At 39.8% G+C, this 24,692-nt stretch overlaps 2 protein-coding genes across 3 annotated transcripts; both read right to left on the reverse strand.

Moving 5' to 3' along the window:
* Window positions 1–6,237: 6,237 nt before the first annotated feature.
* On the reverse strand, window positions 6,238–15,173 carry LOC120572694 (carboxypeptidase Z-like). Of its 2 annotated transcripts, none has more exons than XM_039822053.1 (11): window positions 14,749–15,173; window positions 14,264–14,293; window positions 13,322–13,696; window positions 11,136–11,360; window positions 10,810–11,042; window positions 9,561–9,716; window positions 9,266–9,424; window positions 8,843–8,978; window positions 8,489–8,628; window positions 7,914–8,013; window positions 6,238–7,256 (listed from the first exon to the last, which is right to left on the reverse strand). In XM_039822053.1, the coding sequence occupies exons 1-11, from the start codon at window positions 14,828–14,830 to the stop codon at window positions 6,898–6,900; spliced, it is 1,995 nt and encodes a 664-aa protein (XP_039677987.1). In that variant the 5' UTR covers window positions 14,831–15,173; the 3' UTR covers window positions 6,238–6,897. The 2 variants fall into 2 exon arrangements, with proteins under 2 accessions (XP_039677987.1, XP_039677986.1); XM_039822052.1 differs by having other exon boundaries at window positions 11,136–11,363; window positions 14,749–15,171.
* A 2,661-nt stretch (window positions 15,174–17,834) lies between these two features.
* Window positions 17,835–23,235, reverse strand: LOC120572190 (G-protein coupled receptor 26-like). Its single transcript, XM_039821373.1, has 3 exons — window positions 21,883–23,235; window positions 21,660–21,773; window positions 17,835–20,192 (listed from the first exon to the last, which is right to left on the reverse strand). The coding sequence occupies exons 1-3, from the start codon at window positions 22,551–22,553 to the stop codon at window positions 19,955–19,957; spliced, it is 1,023 nt and encodes a 340-aa protein (XP_039677307.1). The 5' UTR covers window positions 22,554–23,235; the 3' UTR covers window positions 17,835–19,954.
* Window positions 23,236–24,692: the final 1,457 nt, after the last annotated feature.

A 24,692-nucleotide genomic window follows, 5' to 3' on the forward strand; every position in this document is an offset into this window, starting at 1 on the left:
ATAAACATTTTATTTGTGTTTAGTATCATCCAAAGTGATTTCTGTGGCAGTTGTAGTCCAGCAGTTAAAATCTTCAGTGGCTGTCAGAGTGCATCTCTGTTGTGTGAACTTGGTGTGTTTCCATTCACTCTAGAAGAATTATACGAGACAAGATGTTGAATTCAGACCTTGCTATAAATCATTGCATGAGCTCAAATTAACCATAACTAATACATCATATTGTCTGGTATGAATACAAATCATGTGTAGACAGTTAAGCTAAAGACAGGGAAGATATGTTTAGTACTGTAGATACAGTAAAATACACAGGGTCTGATGCAACCGATCCCTGTACTATTTGGGTAAACGTGTTCTTACAGTATGTCATATTTGTAGCAAACCATTTTGGTCCAGACTGAAATATCTCAACAACTACTGGATGGATTACCATGACATTAATTTATTATTTATATTAACATTGGTGACTGACTTTTCATTTCGCACTACCATCTTGTCAAAATTTTGAATTTGTCCAATTCTTTGGTTAATGACCATATACTTGCACATCTAATGACATTCCCATCACTCAGATGTACTATAGTGCTGACTACAGCCGTGACGCTGGTGTTTTTTTTACCTTGTGTGTTTGTGTGTGTGTGTGTGTGTGTGTGTGTGTGTGTGTGTGTGTGTGTGTGTGTGTGTGTGTGTGTGTGTGTGTGTGTGTGTGTGTGTACGTCATATGGCAAAATGTGGTCCTGGAGACACCTAGAGTACTGTAGCAGGAACTACCGCAGAGGCGGGTTTAAGTACTTAAAGGTGTGACATGTTTGACTGTTTGTCAGATGCATATAAATGACAAAATATATAAGCATACACACTTTACGCCCCTGGCACCAATTTGGCATCAAGGCTGTTTGATCCCATCACAAGATGGCCTCTGGTTAGCAAATAACAGGCCAAACCAAGTTAAAGAATTTGGTAAACATCAGCATGTTAGCATTGTGAGCATGTTAGCATGCTGATGTTAGTATTTAGCTCAAATCACCACTGTGCCTATAAGTACAGCGTCACAGAGCAGCTAGCATGGCTGCAGACTTTTACTCTTGTTCATACCCAGAAAGGCATCTCACGCGCAAATAAATGAGAGACGTTTTCAACTTTAGTAACCATTTCTTCTCTAACATTCCAGGCTTTGACAAAATTCACTTTTCAGAAACATGCTAAATCTTTGAAAATCAAAAAGGGTTTGTGCTGCCCCTATTCCACCAAGCAACGGCCTATGACTTGACAAAGACTGAACAAGCAGATGCCATCTCCAAACAGATCTCCCCTTTGATCCCTCAGCATAAGAGAGTATCCGAGCGTTGCAGGAAGAAATCAAAACAAATGAACACAATCAAACTCAGGAGGAACATGTCAACAAACATGATTCTTCATCTGAGCCTGCAGGTCAAATTAAAGCCTGTGTGGCCTTGTTGTACGGTGACCTCTGTCCGTCACGCTGAAGGAGAAACCCCAAATATACCAACAGTACAACGCAACAAAGAAACTCTCCAATCCTCCACGTACCTCCCAAGTTCATAAACACCAGTAGTCAATCAACCCAGACTCAGCCTTTTTTTTTTTCAAAAGGAAGTGACTTTCATAAACGAGCAGATGTATTTTCTATTGTTATATTCTGTTGTGGTTCGAGATCCCAACACCATTAAAGTGGAATCACCTTAACCCAGTTGGACCAGCTTTTGTCATAGCTGAGGGGTTTTCTACAAGAACGATTGGTGGGGTTTTGTATACACTCACGCTCGACTGGTCGCATTATCAATGCTTCACGTGTTCCCTCCCGAGTTTGTTCAGGGTCTGTAACAAAGAAAGTGGCTTATTATCACCCACCGGAGGAGTTGTCTGCACATGTACGATCCGGTAATTGCTGCCGCTTAACAGGCAGACTGAATTGGACTTGACATTGAGCCGTTATTAGGAAATGAAATGCTGTTTTTGCAATAATGGGAGTTTGGCAGTGCCCAGTGAATCTCCCCTGTAAGGATATTAAAAAAGAGAAGTCAGTTACATCCACAAAGATGCAGAAGTATTGTGTGATGTTTAAGAGCATACAGATGTGCAATAAACCTGTGTGAAATATAACAATGACACCTAGTTGTACTTTTTCTTCTGGAAGAGGTGTCATTGTTACTCAAACCAGTCTGATTCTTGGTACTTCGTTAGTTACAGGCTCAACAAAAATGAATTGAATGACCTGCTGCTGTTTAAACATCAATGTGAACTATACGTGACAGCATTAGTACAATCCTGTCTTCATGGCAAGCACTTCTGGCCTTTTCTAAAGGATACACCTGTTGCAAGGAATCGACTCTCATGGCTGTCGTAAAGAAACAAACTAGAAGGTGCGACCATGGCCTTACAGCAAAACAAATCAGCATTCGTTCTACATGGAGATGTCGACTGAGCAAACTAGTGTTATGTCCTCAAACAGCAAATTAACGAGCATATACCTTTTGTATCATTACTTTGTTAGCAGGTTAGACAAAATACCCATTAAATATAAATGACATTTCCTTCAGCGATCCAGTTTGCACTTGACAACATGAAAAGCTCTTTTGTGGAACTCAAAAGCAGAGAGAACTGAAAGAAGAATGCAATCTATATTTCATACTATTAGAAAGCCTGTAGCTGTTAACAAGGAATACAATTTGCTTTTGAAATCATGCTCTCTATCTTTAATCCTGCTCCCTGCAGAGTCAGTTCTTCCAGAATCATCACATATAGTAAAACACTGACTGGGGAACATTTTACTGTAACAATGACCAGTCTTACTTTTGATATTTGAAGTACATTTTGCTGATAATACGTACATACTTTTACTTAAATAACGTTTTGAATATGTCTTCCGCCACTGGTAATGCACAAGATTTACCAATAGAAAGTATCGATTGCTTTGTTTTTTCTAGCCCTTTTTAAAAAAATCTTTAATACAGTATATTGTCCTTTCTGTGTTTTCGATCTCCATCTTTCCCCTTTTCTTTCTCCTTTAAAGCACTTGGTAACTTCTATTCATTACAAGTGCTGAGTGCTATATACATAAAGTTTGCTTGATTCAAATTATGGTAAATCATCCAGTTTTGTTTACAAATATTGGAAAAAATGAAAAACTGACAGATTCATAAATGTCAGCACACTTGTCGGCCGTTTACTAAAATAAGGTAATGAGAGTATTAAAAATGAATGAAATTAAAGTAACCCCCTGCTGTGAAACAGGTACCCGGTGGCACTATATTTACATGGTGGACTGAGCGTTCATAAATAGTCATAGTTACAAACTGATCTTGAGTAGGTAGTACATAAGCGTATTAAAGCTCCTTTGAGAACAGCTTCACTGAACTGAAATGAGGCGTTACCTACCTACTAGCCAGCAGCATGATGCTAATACAACATGGCAGCTCAGAGCGACTCTATGCTACTTTCTCAGCCTCACCAAGTAATGGGTGACCCAGCACCCCACCTGACATGGGCGGATCGAGGAACATGGTCCCAGAAAAGCAAATAGGGTCAATCCTACATACATGTTCACTAGAAAGCATGTGACAAATAAAACTAGTCATTCCTACAGAGAGGCACAGGCCTGTTTGACAGTGTTTGCTTTGGTTTAGACTTCAGTCCCATCAATCTGTACCTTCTGTGGGAGGGATTGTGGTGGCATTTACGTCAACTTTCAACATTCCTTAAAGAGGCTAATTTGTGGAGCAATGGAGCAGCCTTTTCATAGCTAGCTAACTGACAGATACACTTACTGCGCCAGCATCTAAAATATGTACGTTTTCTCATTCAATCTCAGAATGTCACAAAAAAAATCCACCCGTCAGATTCTTACAGTGTACAGATATCTTTAGACATCCACTTGATGTACAACTCGAAGGTCTTCTGGATGTCTTCGTGCCAGATGTATGCTCGCAGCATTACACAGCTCATTATATATTAATTTGATTACTACTGTAAGTGCTTTATTTTCTTCGCACCGAGGCAAATGGCAATAGCTTTTAAATCATAAGTAAACCCAGTTTGTTCCTCTCATGTTATATAATTAAATGTTATCTGTGTGAATCTATGTGCACACACTGGACAAATAAATGTTTGGCTGATCCATTAAATAACAATGTGCAAAGAAAACAAATCAAGATATCAAATCAAGGAGAATCGCAACAGTGTCCCTAAATGTCCAATAAATGCTTCAACCAGCTAACCTTATTTTTAGCCTTTCTGGTTACTGCTCGGCTCAACTGTGGAGACTCTGTATTATGTCCTGTTGTTCTCAAGCGCTTTATACAGACACTACTGAGAAAGACAATTCAAAACAATGGATCTAGAAACAGAAACAAAACTATCTCTGCTGATACATAGATACACTGTCAGTTGGTAGTTACTCTATGTCAATTTGCAAATCCCAATCTGGCCTCTTCAAACTGCCCAACCTGCAAATGGAGTGGCTTTGTTGTCATGGAGATACACGGGTCACGGGTGTGAAATGCCATACTTTGGTCTCAATCACTATGACAACTGAACAACTCCGTCAGCAGAGGTGGGCCACAAGATGCGGCTAAAAGGAGTCTGTTGTACCGTTATAATATTACTTCCATTAATCTACAAAGAATACTATTATGGAGATCATCCTCCCAGCCATGCACCGTAATGCCTGTACAGTATATAATGAGTTCCAGTATTTAAAACATACTGGTATGTCATGGAAAAAGACATTGTTGATGCCATCTTTTTTATTTATTTTTTGGGGCATTTCAGGCCTTTAATTCCACAGGCCAGATGAAGACGTGAAAGAGAAGGGGAATGACATGCAGCAAAGGGCCGCAGGTCAGAGTCAAACCCGCGGCCACTGCGTCAAGGAGTAATCCTCTACGTATGTGCGCCTGCTATACCAACTGAGCTAACCCAGCAACGTTGATGCCATCTTTAAAGTAAGTTATATGTTACTGGGACAATGTACAGTATTTTCCAGTCTACTGTAGACGGAGGTCTCTCCTCTGCTGTTTGGATGAGCGAGCTTGATGCCAAATCATGTGTTTGTGTTTTGTAAATCCCCTGAGAAGCCAATTTTTTTTTTTTTTTTTTCACTGACTTGTCGTGGGTCAACTAGTTCACCAAGCAGACTTTTCTCTGTGATTCTGTAATAGTATTCCTCGACCTTTATGCAGGGGCAATTTGCTTTTCCCATGCTTCTTTCATGACCTTACAGAAAAAGCTGTTTTGTTTATATTATTTGGGACTTCACTGGAACCCTGGGGCTGGTAATGCTCTTGCGCGCCTTACTCCATTTTGCTCTACTTTTCATTGTGGGGATTTTGTGTCCACTTGGCTTTATTAAGGTGAACTTGCGTTGTTTTTTAGCTGCATGTGACAAATGTGGCTTATGTCTTAATTTTTGTCTTATATTCTCAATTCTATTAAGCAGATCCTCTAGTTTGGCTGCAGCACAATACATTCACACCCTCTTTTTCATCCTCTTGGTCAGTTCTCCATTGCTGTTGCTTTTTCATGCTAATGCCTTGACTTGGTATACCCCCCTTTGGTAATAGACTCACAAAATAGGCCCACTCTGCTCTGCAATCATAAATGATGGTTTATTTAGTACCTTACTCTCTTCCTTACCTGTCATTATCTTATAGATTTTATGGTTTTAAGGCTTTAGTATCATAGGAACATTTACAAGTTAGAACATGCTGTATGAGCTTTCCACCACATAGATTACCCCCACCATAAAGCTGAAAATATACACAAACAGAAATTAAGTTTAAGTTTACAAAACATCCTTCCTGCTCAGGTGTGTGGGAGGAAGATATTTAATTATATACTGACAGAAGTTTTAGCCATTATCCAGGAATAATCAGGTCATAAAGAGATTCATGTTGAGAGTTTTAAGTCTGTAGTTTAGATCAGTGGGTCCCAAACTGCTTTTTGTGGAACAACTGTATCCTTGAACCTCTCCAAGTCTATAAAAAAAGAGGTGGAACCATTCACAGCTTTAATCACATGCACAGTAATAAGCACTCCAAGCATACAAAGTTTAATTTAAGTGGTCGTAAGTTAAATATTTTTTAACTACTTTATAAAATATTATCAAATAGGTTTAACCTCTGTACTGTATTTTGTTGCAATATATAAAGTTTATTATATAAATGTTCTAGTAAACCACATCTTGTTTATATGCATTAAATAAAGCTGCACAGAAAGAAATGCAAAAGAAATCAGAAAAGGCTTTTAATCCTACAAAACACTAACTCAGCATAACACTCAAGACACACCCGCAAAAAAATATCTCTGCTAATTTTACAAATTGTACACTGTGTGGAAGATTAACCAGACCTTATGGTATGCAGGAACTTGGGCCAGACGTTGACTCAGCCTGCCCCCTAGTGGTCCCCTGGTTTAATGACCTACTAAAGAGATAATACTTGAACCAAGATTGCAGGTGGGTCATTCAGAAGAAAAAGTTATGAGTTCTCTTTTTTTCAACATATTTATTTTTTCCTTTTGATTATGTTTTTGTTATGTTCTTTTTTTAAAGTAGCTATTAGGACAGCTATAGCTGTCCTAATAGCTCTGCTTGTGACTATATACAATCATTGACACAACAGTTCTTTATTTCTGCTGTAAAATTGTTATAAAAGTCTTAATTTCATCATGGTTATTCATTAAAGTAATGTTATTGACTTTGGACCAAACAAAGCACATGTAGGTAAAAGTGTAAAAGCTCACATAAAGGCCAGCCAGCTAGCTTTTACCCTTTTCTGCGGTGTAACATCAATAAAAAGCAGCACATTCTTTACACAATAGCTCAGTGTGTGTGTATACTGTAGCAAGATATACTATTCTTCCACTTTTCCCATGGAAGCTCTAATTGTGTTTGAGCAGCCAGGTTGGTGCAGGGCCTCCCGGCAGGACAAAGTAATTCCACCACCAGGGCTTCTCTACTCTCTCCTCGCGGTTGTGGCTCAAATCGGCCATCAGGGTGTAGCGCTCGTACTGATTATAAGGGTCAAAGCGGTCATAGGTGCCCATAGACGGGATGGTGTCATCCTCCTCTTGCAGGTCAGGCTCTGGCGCAGCTTTCTGCAACACAAAGTCCACCCGGCCTGCTGTGTGCATGCGAGGAGGCAGGTGTACTTTCTTCATAGCTCTGGCATAGCCCGGGGCCGAGGCGCTCACGACATGGATGCCAGGGGTGAGGAGGCGCCAGTACTCTCCGTTTTCAGCTGGGCAGGGAGAAGGAGGCTGAGTGTTTGGACTCATCATTTACATGCTTATATTTGAGTAGGACTGTGTTTTTCTGAAAGAGAACTCCGCAAGTTTTACACTATACTCATCAGGGCGAAAGCCTGTGCTACAAACTGGGGACGTGGAATTTGAGTGTATAGCAGGCAGGGTAGGGTCTAATGCAGCATTCGTTTAAAAAAGGACGGATGGTAGAGATGGGGAAGATTACAACTTGCAAGTGTTCATGTCATTGGACAACTGAAATCAGCTGTAGGATTACAGAGTTGTGGATTCACTGTGTGTGGATTCAAAATACTGCATTGAAAATATAACACTATATTCATTAAATGTTGGTTTAATGATGTTAAATGACAGACTTTGGTTGAAGCGAGGAATCCACATTTGTTTGGTCTTCAGGTACTTCCAGTCGGATATATTGAAGCCTTTAGTAAAATCGGAGCTTCTAATTGTGATAGTGATTTTGATGTTGACATAAATACATATTTTCCAGTCAGAAACTGGTACAACAGTACACTGTCGCGAAGACAAAATGGAACACACTTGGAAAATGGACAAGGAAACAAATCTAATGTCATAGCTATGGCTAATTCATCTGTGGAAAATGGTGCATCTTCTTAGCAGCTAAGATTTATTACCTGTGGTCACATCATGCTGTATTCGTCTGACTGATATTCGTGCACCTTTGACTGCATTTCCCTCCTCGTCTTTTACAATTCCTTTGATACCTAGATGGGCCTGAGGAACAACACATGACAAGCCACACTTAACTTTAAATGCAAGTTTACTTAAATAATGACAGCGGATCAGTCATCATCCACTCATTGTTTTGTACATCTCCATGCAGCCATACTTAGGGATGCACCGATCTGATACGGTGGATTGGTGTCAGCGTCGATATTGACCTTATAAACATCACTCTCCGCTGAACTCCTTGTTCACAATACTGCCTGTTTAGCTATTATTTGCCAGCAGTTATTATTCTGTAATTCAAACTGCATTCTCACAGCAGAAGAACCATTGTTGGGAGCTAATGTCACTACATACTGTAAATAGCAACTCATAGCCTCCGCTTACACTGTAATTAAGTAATAGTTAGTAGTTAAGTGATGTGTTTTGAAATTGGGGATTGGATCGGTGCATCCTTAGGCCAAACACTGCAATATCAACAAAAATAAGAAACCAGCAAACATAACCATAATCATGTTCTTACCGCTTCCATAAAGGTGATTAAGGCCTCCTGGTTTTCATGCCAGGTGAGAAACAGTTCCTCTTCAGGGGGGAATTTATCACAACCCAGCTCCACAGTCACCTCAAAACAGTTAGTGTGAAGATAGTTGAAGTCTTGCATGCCTGACCAGAGACAAAAACCAAACTGTTTTACCCAGAAATCCATGAGAAACCGTGCTGACCTTTCCCCTACACCTCTCAGCTTCCCTGATTTTCTATCATAAGCGGTCTGACAGCGACCTCTAGTGGCTCCATCTAACATTTATTTTTATTTCAGAGTCAGACATTACCACTGGAACACTGTCACTGAGGAATGATGTTCACTTTTTCAACTCACCACCAGCCATGCTGTACCACTGTGCTCCATTAATGGTTCCTTTGGTACTGATACCACGAGACGATCCACACTGGGCATTTTCATAGGACATGGTCTCATGGGCATTTGCATATGTTCTTGCAAGAAGCTTAAATACCTATGGAAGAAAAATCTGAGGGTTATTTTTCTCTTCTTTAAGTTCATTACAGACAATGAGAAGGTCAAACATTAATAAACATTACATTTTGAAATATGTCAAAAATTGAGGACGCAGGGAAAATAAATATGTATTGTTTGCATGCATGTCAAAGAGCCATATTCACTTTCATAGTATTTTTTTTAATCAGCTATTATTCATTAAAGATGAAGACATGTCATGTTTTTTTCTTATTTGGTGGATTTAATGCACTTTTGACTGTGATGTGTTTCAAGGAACCCGTTCACCTTGTCGTCTGGTGTTGGGGAGAACATGTTGCGCTCCAGCGGGTGTTTGGACAGATCGTAGGGGTAGGACACCACCAGGTCCCCGCCATGGAAGTTAGCGGAGAGCACGAACGGGATGGAGCGGATCCATTTCATGACACCGTAAGTCTCTGGTGCAACCTGGATTGCAGCATTAAGACTTATTCGGACCAAGAAATGAAACAAATCAGATTTATTTGATTGACGCAATGTCACCCATTAGGTCTAAAACCTCATTCACTGGCATGACACATATGGGAAAGGATTCATACTGTACCTTACCAAACCAGTAATAGTCTGGAATTGGGACGTGGTCGGTGCGGTAGCCCTTCTGTTTGCGTCGACCGTAAACGATGGATGTTAAATCCGGGAAGTTTCTGTTCAGGTCGATGTTCTGAGCATTGTTCCGGCCGAAGTGGGAAGAATCGTAGCTCTGTGGTAGTCACAAATTTGTGTTTCAGAAAATTAGACAATGATGAATAATATTCATTTAAGTACTGATGATTGTGTTAATGATGAAGTGAATATCTGGATTTCGTATTTCAACAGTATGAGGCACACAGTAATTGCAGGAATGTTTGCAGTTGCAACTCCCACACACTGCCTCGCTTACTGCTGGTATTTTTATTCATGACACTTCAGGCTACAAGACAATTATCTATCTGGACAAGAATCACAACAGTTCCATAAATATATGCATAAAATGCTGGGTAAATTATCCAATCATTTTTATATGTTTTTTACACAAATAGGCGTGTTCTTTGTATGCTTGTGTTATTATGCCCATATATTTTATTCTTCTCATTCTTTGGATAGTGCGAATGAAAGAAAAATATATGCATTCATTACATTACAGATAGTGGTCCTTTCTACTTATTGACCTGATTATTTTTTTGTATTTTATTATTTGACTTCTGGAGAGTTTGGGAATGTTATATGGATGTTGTTGCTCTATTATGCTTTATATTGTCCTAAATGTAAGATCTTAAGCTATGGTGCATGCATACAGTATGAGGCGTTATTTTCATTATCGATTAATCTGTCAATTCTTCTTTTCAGTTAATGGATTGTTTTGACTATAAACTCAGAGAAAATAGTCATTGCAAGCCCAAATTTAAGTTAAAATTGCTTGTTTTTTTTGTCCAACCAACAGTCCAGAACCCCAAAATGTTAAATTTACCTCACAATAAAGAAACAGGAAACAGATAATGTTTTGCATTTTTGCTTTGACTGTCGATGAATATTCTGTGGAATAACTGTTTGATTTATTGACTAACCATTCAAGCACCAGGGTAGACAGATGCTATAACGAAGCACAGTGTTCTGTAAATGTGTGTAAAGGCATGCTTCCGGTTTTGAAAATGCTCTGCACTCATGCTACAAGTCTGTTTTGCATGTTGTTTAACTGTAACATTTAAAAGGGATGTGTAGATTGTTAGGATGTTTGGTTGGTTTTCCAAATGTGTCACAAAACAAAATGGCTCAAACTGAACAGCAATAAATGTATGTAACCGTGGAGAACTGACCGCCTGCTCATCATCACTGTAGTTATTGTCCTGGAGTCCAGAAACAGCCATCTCGTAACCGTCAGGGTTCATGGAGGGCAGAATATGGATGCGGGTGGTGTTGATGAGGGTCTGGATGCGCTCGTTCCCCAGCAGATACTCGGAGCACAGGTACTGAGCCAAGTAGATCAGCAGCTGGCGGCCCAGGATTTCATTTCCATGCATGTTGCCGATGTACTTTATCTCTGGTTCGACTACACAGGGTCACATTTACAGTAACTGCTCTAACTTCCTTGATAATGAAAAAGAATGCAGACTATCTACAGACTTTGACGAGCTTTACTTACGCAGTTCATGTTGGCCGGGGTTGTTTGAGAACTCGATCACGAGCAGGTCCCTGCCCTCCATGCTGCGGCCGATGCTGTAGGTTTTGGCTATGTTGGAGCATTGTTCCTCAGTTTTCTTCAAGATACTGATCATCTGAGCGTTGGAGTGATAGGTGAACTGTATCGTGGTGGCGGGCTCCTCAGGAGAAGGAATTTCCATGCTGTCAACAGCCTCTACAACCTGCTCTGCTGTACAGAAAAGGATAGCATAGTCTTGTCAGTTTGATCAATGTGCTTTTAGATCTAATAGTGACTGGCCCCATTTTAGATCTATCAAACAAAAATGCTGTTTACCTTCTTGTACAGATGCTAGGCTGTAAATAGAGTACTTGAAGAGTCTGGTATTTACAGCAGAAACCAAACAGAGTGTCAGGATCCGGCTGAGACTGATTGCCTTTGTGCCACTCTTGTGGCCTTTTTGTGTGTTGTGTGCTTTGTACTTTGTGCCGTGTTCTGTCTTATTGTGGTAGTCTTGTTTTTCTGTTTTGCTCTGTTCCCTGTTTTATTTTGAAAGTCTGGTTTTCTGTCTTGTCTGGTTTTACTTCCTGTCTTTTGGTTTTCCCGCCCTTGTGATTGTCTGATTTGTTTCACCTGTTGTGCCTCCTGTTCCTTGTTAGTCCTCGTTACCCTGTGTATTTAGTCTCTCTGTTTCCTTTGTCTCTTGTCGGTTTGTCACTCCCTGTTGGTCCTGTGTGAGTCCTGTTTATTTGTAGTTGTGAGTTTGTTAGTTGTTTGTTTCAAAATAAAGAGTTTGTTCTGCACATTTGCTGGAAGAGTCTTGCATTTGGGTCCACCTGCTGCAACCCTGACAGAGAGTGTGGAAAGTCGATATATGACCAAATGCCGAATATGCTTGTTTCAGCTAACACGTTAAACTGGCAAACAGGCTGATGTCTGGCCTTATTTTTGTTCCATAACCACATGAAGCACATTAAACCTTCATGCTGCCAGATTCAAATGACCTAGAAGACCATCTGTCAAAACTGTCACTACTGGTTTAAATGCATGATTTGTGCAGTGTAAAAAAGGTTCAATCTTCTTCATCTTATAGATGATCTAGACACATTGAATCTAAGGGATAACATGTTAAAAAATATTTTAATAATTTCCATAACGTGAGGCTAAATATTATAAAACACCCACTTTACACGAACATGCCTTTTGCTACATGGGTACACACTGTACAAGATTACTGTGTGAAGAGCTTAAAGTCACATCAGTTTGAAATGAATGTGAATATGGGAATAATTACACAGGTCCAACCTGCTGCCAGACATATGAACTAAATTCTAAATGACTGAAAAAAGTTTTCCACTACAGTAAAAAGTAAGACACTTTCATATAGTAGTCCGTGTTAAGACGGAGTAGTTCATTTCATTGGTTGACTTTAAGACTCTTATTATGTACGCAGTTTACCATACACAAATGCTAAAATGTTAAGACTAAATGCTCAAATCGGTTCCTTCTGTCCTGCCTAGGTTCCGGCTGTAAAACTCTCATATGGCTCACACATGCTTTCTGCTCTTAGTTGCAGCAGAGTATCTTTTTTATCTTTAGAAACATGTTTTTGACTTTGAGAATTTACAACAGTTAAGACGATGCTTGCCTTCCTGTGGTGCATTAAGGCGCTGTTTATATGGATCTGCTGCTAATAAAAACACATGACAATAGCCACAGGACCCAGTGTAAGTAGAGTGTGGGGAATGTGGGGAAATAAGGCGTTCAAGTTGGACTTTATTTTGAGGTGAGCCGCATGGGTGCGAACCAGATGCCGGCTCTATTGAAACTCAAAAAGGACCATACTTGTGTTTCTCTTGCAGATGAGAACAAAAAGGTAAAAACCTAAATATTGGGGTGATCTCTAGCTCACCCAGTAAGAGAGTACGCCCCATGTAGGCTGAGTCCTTTGCAGCTGCCTGGGTTCAAGTCCGGCCTGCGGCACTTTGCTGCGTGTCATCCCCCATCTCTCTCCCACCTTTCCTGTCTATCCACTGTCACTATCAAATAAAGGGAAAAGCCCCCAAAAAAAGAAATCTTAAAAAAAATTAAAATAAAAAAAATATTAACAAGGATATAATTAGTCATAGCCAAAGCTAAGGTCGGGTCACTAAGGTCACAATCCCAGTAATATTGTACTTTGTTCTCACCTCTGAGGCCTTCCAGTGGGTCATAACACCCCTCTTGGTCACTGACAAAGAAGCGATCGCAGTCCAGGAAGTAGGGCCAAGCCATCTCTATGGCCTCAAAGGAGTGGCTGCATCTTTTATGCACCGTCTCACAGGTGGTCCGACAGGGCTTCAGCACTTTCTCCTTCTCGCAGCGCGGGGCCAACACAGAGCAGCCCAGCATTCGGATTTCAGGGTTGCACTCTCCCCCGAGCAGAGATTCGACCACGCTCATTAGGAGGTACTCGGCGCCGGCCTCGGCATCTTCGCGGTTCTTGTGGCCGAGGATGTTCGGGAACATGGTCTGAGTGTAGGCCATGTCATCGCAGTAGGACAGTAATACATCTGTGCATTTGGCTGAGGTAGAAAAAAAAGGAATTCAGATAGTTAAAAAGTGCAGAAAACAGTCAGGAACAGCCAATAGTAATATAACTTTATGAATCTTATTTCGAGGGATCCAGACATGTATCTCCATCTGTGTCACACACTTAATGATGAGCCTCACTGTGCTGTCTTCAATCATCTAGCCCCAAATATTTCTATTATCTCTGGAAATTAGTATTTGAATATTTTATACTGCCATTGATCATCTAAAAATACACATGATGGTCTTATGGCTTTCGGGCGAGATTCTATTAAGACTACGCCTAGTGTGACTTATGATCTCATCCTTTCTGTTGGTGAAAACAATGACTCACAAGGATGTAACTGTACAAACACTTGACCTGTCAGGGAGATTTAGAGCCTGATCATTCTCTGGTGTGAAAAGTATGTGGTTTTAGGCTTAAATGTCAAAGAAAAGCTCCCATTTATAAAGATGAACAGTCCAAAGAGATGATCAGCTGCTACAACATGCCTCATGTTGCTGGATGACAAACAGCTCATGCAAGACATCGCTCTTCCTCCGAGCCCAAGGGTACTCACGTTTTTCTTCCACTTTTGGCTTGCACAGTCCTGCAAGACACATCAGCATGTCATCAGCTGACAGTAGATGGCAGAGTGGTCTCTGCAAATGCCTCAATGTGATCTACAAAATACTCTGCTTGATCTACCTCTGGTTATGCTTCAGCAGCTTTCTAAAATGTCTGTCTGTCTACAAAAGTATCATTAAGTCACTAGAAGTTCAACATATTTTACAAGATTATAAATCTTAATCATTAAGGTTTAATCTGGAATATTAATACCATTTGACAAGCTATAGGCCAATATCTAATCATATTCACAATCATTTTCTAGCTAAAAAGTTACTTACAAGCATTTTTTACAAGTTTTACTGCATGAAAGTCAGCTTCTGGATCTAGAAAACTGTGTGAGTGAAACGTGAAAATATGTCCAAATCATGCAACAGTTTCCGGATGCACGTAGGATAATAAAGTATGTCATCATCACATAAAGCTCAATAACTTTACCTCGAAATCCTGGGTCACACTGTGGAGGAGCACACGACACAAGGACAGACAACTGCAGCAGGATCAGCAGCATGATGCTCATTTTCTGCGGTTTATATTTTCGATGTGGCACCTCGCACACGCAGCCAGACGGTCTGTGCGTCAATTTCTCAAAGTCTGCAGAAATTCCCCCTGAACTTCACCCACTTTATTACACGTATTACGGTCAAATATCAAATTACAGAGGAAGTGGCTCTGGGGTGAAGTAGGGACATGTGAATGAAAATGAGAACGTAGATTTTGCGAATATGGCGTAGCTATATTCACCAGTGACTGTATTTACGGAGATTTCAGCTAATTAAAACGGGACCAAGCAGGCATAAATCTCTTTTTTTCCTAACTTTTGAGTTTAGTAGCTGACTTTTTGTTCCAGTATAGGTTTTCACTCTCTCATTAAAATGAATGAAAATGAAAGTGCCCCCTTGAATATATTAATTTCATATTTTTTACCTGGTTTAATTGGAGCGTCACTTCTGCTGTCGTGTTTGGTCAATATGCTCACAGGTCCTCAATTGGCGGGAGAAAAATGGTTGTCATTAAAGATGCCTGTTGGAGTCACTAACATTACATAAAATTAGAAGTATTAGCCTACTTTATATTATTAATATAAGTACTTCTGTTGTGCCCATTTTAACTCTCTTCTCTTAATTTAAAAAAATATATATGTAGACCTTTATTGCAACATTAACTCTGGTCTAACTTTTAGGAATAATGATGATTAAGCTAGCAGCTAAGCTAGTTTTTATTAGGCTAGTTTTTTATAAATTAGCTTAGCTGTCTTAATGATGAAGACTACACAATAACTTACTTCAAAATGTTTAATATATCATAGATTTAAATACATATATACTAGCAGGGTATTACACCACACATAAATAGTTTTAAGCTAATTATATTTAAATTTAGGTTTAACCTTAAACAGCTCCTATATAACATAGCCTACTTTTTCTGTATTTTCTTTTTTTCTTTACCACATCAAATTTTGGTTCCATGCATATCAACGTTTATGTCCTGAGCCGATGTAACAAAGCTACATATCAGCGAAGAAAAAGAGCAGCTGCAGTCTGTGAAAATGTTGGATTTATATAAACAAACATTTAATAATTCAGGCAGAAAGCAGACATCTGTGGAATATTATGGAACCAAATCACATGTAGGCTAACTTATGTTCAAATGGAGCTACACATAGGCTAATAGGCTGTTGTTCTATTGGCTTCTCCTTCTTTTCCAAAGATACATGGCAGATTTTTTGGCTAAACCTAATGCCATAGTTGTGGCATCACCCACTGGTTTCAGAAAGGACATTTTTTTCATTATTAAGTCTGGAATGTTTTGGGTCGATCATTACCATTAAACTCCATCTTACAGCCAGAAAATCAACATTTAAGCAAAAGGGAGGATGCTAGGGTGGAGCTGAGGGGGTGGGAGCTAGCTGTGATGGGCTAGCTGGCAATCAAGAAAACAAGTAATTTAAGCCTTAAAAGATCTCCTTAAAGGAACAATGATTTTCAAAGTTACTACTAAGATAGTCATTAGACTAAGACCTTTGATTGTCTCAAAAGAAGGTTTATTTGCTTCAAGACTCAGCCAAGGTGATTGCCACCTGACCAGATTTCTATAGCCTACATTTAACTCGATTGTCAAGTGAGAAGCTTTACATCCTATTTTGATGTGCCAGAAGGTTATCGCACAAGTAGTTTTTGGTCATGGCTACCCACATTGAGCTTTATTACGTTGAGCTTGTTTTACTCATCCAACTAATTATAGGTTCTTCTCTCCTTCAAGCTGAGCTGATCTGAATTAGCATAATAGGGAAGCATGATTATTCATCATGCAGGCAGGCGTGCGCAGGACCCCTGCGTGAGTATCTTGAGAGGGAGCTCGACCCTCTCCCTGTAATAAGTTGAGTGAGTTAAGGGTGGTGCGAGCGAGAGTATTTTAAGTAGAAATACTACTGTATCTTAAATCTGGAATATGAATTAGATCCTCAACATTTATTATGCAGATTTGATTTCAATGCTGTTTCCAGAATTTGACTTTTTTTGTAAGACATCCTACTTCCTCATCAACACATTTAATCTGTCAGAGAAGTAACCACTGTTGTATTGCCTTTCTTGGTTGAGGTGTTTAGTATTGATGCAGCAGGCTACCTGCAGACTGGGTCATGTTGCTAAATAGTCCTTAATCATAAGTTTAAAACTAGTGTCAGAAGAGTCATGTATAAAATATAGTTTCAAGAGTGGGTTGACACTCACTCAGTTGTCCTTTTAAACTTGAGCAGCAGATGTGACACATACACATTTTTCTATGCATACATTTTCCATTTGAGCAGTTTTAATCATCAGTTTTTCCTTTAGCAGTCTGTGATGATTGGGGTTAATTAAACAATGTGTTAAACCCCTGGCTTCAGTATGACCGTGAGCTGCTTTTAGCATGAACTGCTTGAAATCATTATATTGTTGTATATATATATATATATATATATAAGATACTCACTATATATATATATATATATATATATATATATATATATATATATATATATATATATATATAGTGGCAGTTGAGTTAGCCACAAAACAATGGAGATTCCTACACTTCATGCTGTTGCCATGCATTGAATTAAGTATGAATCAGGATAAATAATTGGCAAAATGATCTTTGACCCATCTCTTTAATTACACTTGGCAATAATGCGGCTGCAACAAAGACATTTACACCATATTATCATCTGCGATATAATTAGGGCCATGAGGTTTATGGAAACAATGTGATGGAAAAACAGTTGACAAGCCGGTGGTAAACAAGGAACCAAAAGAGCTTTATTTGAGAATAACAAATTATGTTTCTTTTCAAGTATACCAGCATCCATCAATTTTGAATATTGAATACATAAATTGTCTAAAATCCTCATCTATCGTTTAAGTCCTACTATTTGTCATTTAGTGTCCAAGGCTTAACTGCACTGTTTGAATTTAATTTATAAACTTACTAATTCAATCAAAGCTCATTATCTAGATCCAATGACATTACTGTGAAAACATTAATATTTTTAATATCTTTTTAATTGACAGCTTTTATTGCACATATTCCACAAATAGCTAATCACACTGCCAAAGAACAGCAAGTGGCTTACAGGAGGAAAAATACATACATTTACATCCAAAGAAACAGATTTTTAATAATAAAGCAGCTATTCTGGTTTAAGTCACTGAAAAAGTCACATATTAAAATCTGGCACAAACACAAAACGGTGTGTTTAAAGCACTTTGAAAGCATTCCTATGCTACATCACATTGCTCCCCTTCTATCTAGACAAAAAGTTGTTCCTGTACAGTGCAAAATATATAATAACATCATGTAAATATCCATAGAAACATTTTCTCCAGTCAACTGGCAAAACAAAGCACAGTTGTACATATGCATTTCAGTCAAAAGTGGGCTATCTCTAGTACATTCAGTTACAAACTCACACTTTAAAGGATAAGTTGGGCGATATTCTATGTTTTCATTTTTGTCAACAAATCCCATAAAGAGCCAATAAAGAAAACCAAACCAATAATGAATTGATCCTACTAACAAGTGTTATCCCTGCCTCCTAGACTTGTGAGTACGCTGGTTTAATTCGCAAGAGAGTTGTATTTAATTAAATGAAACACATCCAAACTAAGATGCTTTGCAGACCAAGTGGCGTAGGAACTTGGAGCATGGTGAAACGGCCACTATAGTACACCTGGCATTCAAATAAACCCATTTGCTTACTTACATGGGGTGGTCTTCATTTGTCAATCATCCAAAAACTCATCAGCACATCAATAAGTAATGCTGTTGCACTGGGTTACATGTTTCTTCACTACCACAAACCAGGGCACTGTAGTTTATTTTCGGTCAAACAAACTAACCCATACTGCTGTCATAAATACTTCCCGGTGCATCAAATGTGTATAAATCTGCATCTAAAAATAGTTACCAAACAATTTGTTCCTGTTTGAGCAATGTTCTCTAAAAACTCCAGTGCCCAGCGGATGTAAGAAATTATGAAACCCGTTTTAAAAATGAAAGTATATATCCATGACCTGTTTCTTAAGATCATCATAGATCATTGTGTCCTCTCAATTTAGAAGCATCCCATATGTTAAAAGCACAATGTTTGATTGACAGTTTGATTTGCCAGAAGACATGTGTTGCATGTCATACCTCTCAAATAAAGGCAAAAGTGCCACAAACTAAAAATTTCAAAAGGCTCTGAAAATATTTAGAGGTGGAGCAACTCCTTGATTATGGTCTTCACATGGCACTTGTTGACGATAACAAAAATATAGTTATCACCAGCCGTACCATTTAATATCATGGTGTAAATGTTATTTGCCTTTGGCTCCTGTAACTATAGTAGCTCTGAGAGAATTTGAGACAAAGTGCATCAATATTCAGTGACTGACACTGCAAAGTAGTCTAACATGGTCAATATACTGTAGAACATAGCAATAATGTGCAGCAGTTGAGTCTCCACACCTAAGAATACATTATCCAGAAGCAGGAGCAACACAGTCTTTCCTCTTTTCACATCTTCACTCCAGCACCTATCGACCTTCAGCTTCTCGCTTTGTCCCTGCGTTTTTGTGGCAGCGGACATGTGGATTTGCCAAAATCATTACAAAGTGGTTGGTACAGTACAAAAGGCCACTTTATACATGTCGCTCAAAGAGAACAACAGGCCGGTGTCCATCTGTGTGGTCTTTCCGTTTGAGATTAATCTGAACCCACTACTTACTCCATGAAATTGATTTGTCTGATCTGTGTGTGCATCTGTGTGGTTTAGTGTGTTTTGCTGCCACCGATGAATCACAGCTCTCTTGTTTACCAATACTTTCTGAGGCCGTCTCCACATCGTCTCCGTCGCTCCCTATCTGTCTTCCACTCTGCCACCTTCATCCTCCCCCTCATTACTGTCTTCTCAATCTTCTCCACCCACTATCTTCCTTATTTTTGTTCTCTCTCTCTTCGCCCCCCACCCACAATTGGTCCCCTCCTCTGCTCTCTTTTCCCTTCCTAATAGCATCCTGCCCTCTCTGTTTCTCTCCTCATTCGTTTCCTCCGCACACCTTCTTCCAAGAGGCAACCTTTATTTTTGGCCTGTAGTGTGTATCTGTCATGTCCGCGTCTGCCATTAGCTGATCCTCTGGAGACAGTAGTCGTTCTCTGTGTCTAAAGAGCTGTTGTGGCCAGATGATGGGTATAGGTCACGGCGGAGCAGCCTGTTGACGACAGTAACCAGCACTTTCTTGTACTGCTGACGTAGGAGGGAATAGGCAAAGGGGTCAGATGCAGCCTTGCTGTATGTCAGGCACTTACTGATGATCCCCCAGCGGCGGTTGATGTCCACGAAGGGTAGAAGCTCGGCCAACCTGCAGGGGCAGCAGCAGAAACATAATTAAACAAAGTACATTTTGGTCAGCGCTCTTTTTTTCTTGTTTTTTAAATGCCCAAAGTTGATTAGGTAAGACTGAACCTATGGAGCCCTTAACACATTAGGGACTGTATGAAAATTGAGAGGTCAAAATGGAGGTTTTTCCACAAAGTTGTCGCCTGTACCTTCATTTAATCCCTGTCAGTGGAAATAATTGTTCAGGAACATTTGGTAAACAGGACTCTATGTTCACCATCATTTTTCATGTGCAATGTTATGCATTTATGTGGATATTGTGAAATGTCTTGGTCCAACAACCTGACATGAATTTTCCATGTCACAACAAAATCTAATCACAACACAGAAAAAGTGAAGAGGTGTAATGCATGTCAGTGTTGTCCAGCAGAGAACAGCTTAAACCTGCCAATATGTAAATGTAAAGCAATATATATCATTAGTTTTCACAAGGAGGTACAGGGGAGCTTTTTCTTTTTTCTGGGATAGCATTTAAAATTTTCCATAGAGTATACATAGAGCACACATTGAGTATATGAAAGGAATACGCATAACAATGTGCATTGTATCTTTCTTTAATTTGCTTTATGTAGGCATTTAAAATCTTCCACAGATTTATACTATATATATATATATATATATACATATATATATATATATATATATATATATATATATATATATATATATATATATATATATATACATGTAATTTTTAATACCACTGGGGAGTGCTTTGGCTTTTTAAAAATTGAACCATAGGGTTCAGCCCCCCTTCAAACTCCACTAATTTCCGTACAGTACTGTACTGTAATCGAAGCATAAGGTTACCACAGAGAGCGAAGAATATTCCCCTCTAACCATCACTAAATGATGTGTATAAATGCTCATTTAAAAGCAGAACGGATACATGAGTAGGAATTATCATAATTAGATACTTCACTTTGCCAGTGGGTAAGCAGTTTACTTCAATATCTCAGACACTTTTTCAGTGTCAATATGTCCTCCCTCTTGTCTCCCATATGTGCATGCACCACAGATGTCCAACTGATGGATCATCTTCGCCACATCTGGATGACAACTGGTTTGTGGGCCCCTGAAGCATTTCCTCTTTTCTCTGGAAGCCACTGTTGGTTTTCTGTATTTATTGTCTTACGCTGTATTGTGTGTGTTTCAGTGGAAGCAGCAGGGTGACGCAGGTGACTAATGAGCCATGTTATGGTTCAGAGAAGCTATGTAATGGGACTGTGCACTTCAAGTGTTGAATTGTGTCTAATGTAAACTAATGGTGTGACAGATGTGTATCTTCTAAAGGACAACAACAACTCTAATGAGTCTGGATGCAGATATGAGTTTTACATATTAATGTTATGAGTCCTTTAGTGTTTTACATTGCACAGGAGTTTGGAGTCAAGTAAATGATTTATGGGTTACTATAAATTCGACTTACCTTGTAATTACATAAGGAGCAAAGCAGATGATGAATGAGCCGATGAAGATGCTGATCTTCTTTGTGGCTCTCTGCTTTCTCCTCTTTTGCTCTGCTAAACATCTCTGTTTCACGCTGAAAACGGCAAAAAAAAAAACTTTTAGACTCTGAATTATAAATTGAAAGGCCTATGAGAAAACATGCTTAGCCTATATACAAATGAGGAACGCATTAGGTGAACTACCTGGGGTGAATGTCGACCAGAAGGAAAAGAGTCTGCATGGTGATAATGTCGATCCGCTTGCAATGAAACCTGGCGACTTTCAACACCTTCAAGTAGGTGAAACACAATATGAGCAGGGAGAGCATGAAACTGGTGGCGTGGAAAACAACAGTGAAGATTGTAAACTTAATCCTGTCGCTGCCTTCCGCGCTCGGCTGCAAGGTGCAGGACGCGTAAACGTCGTTGTAGTCGACCCAGGAGAAGAGCAGCGCCGTCAGGGAGAAGGTGAAGGAGTGCAGCCAGGAGTAGCACACCATGATCAGCGCGTCCTTGTAGCGCATTTTAGTGGAGTAACTGAGCGGGAAGACCACCGCAATCCAGCGGTCTATGCTGAGAGCTGCCATGCTCAACATGGTGTTCGCGGTCAGAAAAGTCTCCAGAAAGCTCACCGTGTGGCAAATGCAATCCCCGAAAGGCTGCTGGTCCCTGATAATTCCCACCAAAGTGGCCGGCATGTTCAAAACGGTGATGAGTATGTTGCAGAAGGACAAGTTCATGGTGAAAACACCGGGCACCTGGCGGCGTATCTCGGTGCTGTGGACGAAACATAGCAGCACCAACAAGTTTGACAACAGCGAGACGACCGCGACCACGATGATGAACAAAGCGAAAATAATTTCAGCAAAGTCCATGTCTCACTCCAGAAAGTCCGCTCTCGGGTTACCTGCGCCTGTTGTTGGTAATAAGCACTTAAAATCAACCATGGTCAACCGTCGTTCATCTCTCCAGCAGCTCCCACAAATTCGTATCAATTAAATCCTCGTGTGTCCGCGCGCGGCCGTCCTCTCCAACTTCCACGAGCGCTGTCCAGCGTGCTGAACCGAGCCGCCGCCACCATCTCTCTCCCCAAACGTGTCGGTTATTTCCAGTTTAACACCCGACAGGTGCAGGTGTAACGCGGGGCGTGTGTGGTGTGAAGGCGGCCCACTCATCAGACAGACCTGGCAGGGGGACCAGCATGCCTATCGAATTGAATGATCGTTTTTACTTATCACGTGAAGAAACGGTGATCACACCTAGAGACACGGAAACAACTTGTCCTAGACACACCTAAACTCACATATTATTTCTTTCACACTGTGGATAGAATAGAATTTCTGTTTAAGGATTTTCCCTTTGCCCGTTGTTTGATTTCTTTGCGCAAATACACATCAATCATCCCGCATGAGTTATGCACATGCGGGTTTCTTGAGTCGTCCGCATTGATCACGGCTCGCTCAAAATCAATGTGGATGGATCTGGAGGCAAAAGAGCGCAGAGAAATCCAGGGGATGTGCTCCTGGATAGTTGGAGACGCTTCTGCCGTGACCAAATGGCACCAGCTGCGCGGAGAGGCACAGGGGCAAATAGATCCTTTTCCAGAAATGAATTATTCATAGCCCCGTGGCTACTGTACATTCACTGTGCACGATAATAATTTGTGTCTGGTATGCAAACATATACAACAGGACTGCTATTTACAAGAGAATGCAATGCAAACTATGCCCTAAAATATTTTTTTGTTTATCTTTGGCCAATATGATTTTGTGCTTATGGAGACTGAAATCTAGGTGACTTAGGTGTCTTATTTCTTTATATTTTCTACTTCAATTTCTACACTGTGAAGGACACTGGAGTGCCACTGTCAACCAAAGCCCCCTTAACCAAGCAACTCATCAATCAACAAAACAAAAACTCACTTTGCAACACCCAATCCACTTTACCTCTGCATGGCATAAGGAAGAATAAGTCCTCATAGAGAGGAAATGCCAGTACAAAGTCTTCCACATCCACTATTCCAGCATGAACCACAGTGATAGAAGTAGGCCTACCTGCATTTATCCCTGGAGGTGATATTTTCTGACATTGAGTAGACAGTTCAGTGTTTTAATGTCACATTTTGTTGAAATATTGAACAATAGATCAGAATTTCTTGGTATCAGACGTACCAGCCATAATTAAAAATTGTTCAAAAGAGTAAATAATGATTTGGAAAAACTCTCTTTTTTTTTTTATTCATCAGAAAGTGGAACCCCACACAGATAGTCTTATTTACTTTGTCGATCCTTTCATTTGTTTTCTCTTACAAGCACTGAGGTGTTTACCACTGCCCCCCAAAATCAGCACCTTACATGTTTCTTTTGTTTTTATGTGTAACTATGTCCATATACTGTACCTCATTGATGCATTATTGTGGAATAAAGAAAAGGCTAAAAGAAAAAGGATTGCACTATCAAACAAATTAGCTCGAGCTAAAAACCACCACTGATGGTTGAAATTTGTGGCATAAAACACTGAGTTGGCCTATTAAAATCCAAACTGGAGTAACATGCTGCAGCCGGCACCAGAAGTGCACTTCAGAAATGTTTGTGCTTAGTCATGCCCAATTCCGGAGAAGCCACTGCAGACAGTGACTCACTGGAATCAGACAAAGCCTGCAGGGGTTTTTATATATCTTTTCTCGTGTCTATTCACTTCATACTCCCACTTGTTATGAGGCTTATGGGCTGGTGCCTGAATCCCCCACCAATTAGTTTTATTTAAGAGCGACACAATATCAGAGAATTCATTTTACCGGCTCAGAACCGGCCTTGCTTGTGGCAATGATATTTGAGTATTTAATGATGACTCACCTAATCACTTTATAGGCCTAGTTTAGGGAAACCCTGAGGTGAACTACCTGTGAAGTGACTGCCTCTTAAAAGCATCATAATCACAGTTGATCAAAGTCTTTCTGACATACTGTGAAGCTACTGAAGGCGTGCATGTGCAGTGGGTGATGTCTGTCCCCT

The sequence above is a fragment of the Perca fluviatilis genome, chromosome 14, assembly GCF_010015445.1.
Source record: "Perca fluviatilis chromosome 14, GENO_Pfluv_1.0, whole genome shotgun sequence".
Classification (NCBI taxonomy): Eukaryota; Metazoa; Chordata; class Actinopteri; order Perciformes; family Percidae; genus Perca; species Perca fluviatilis.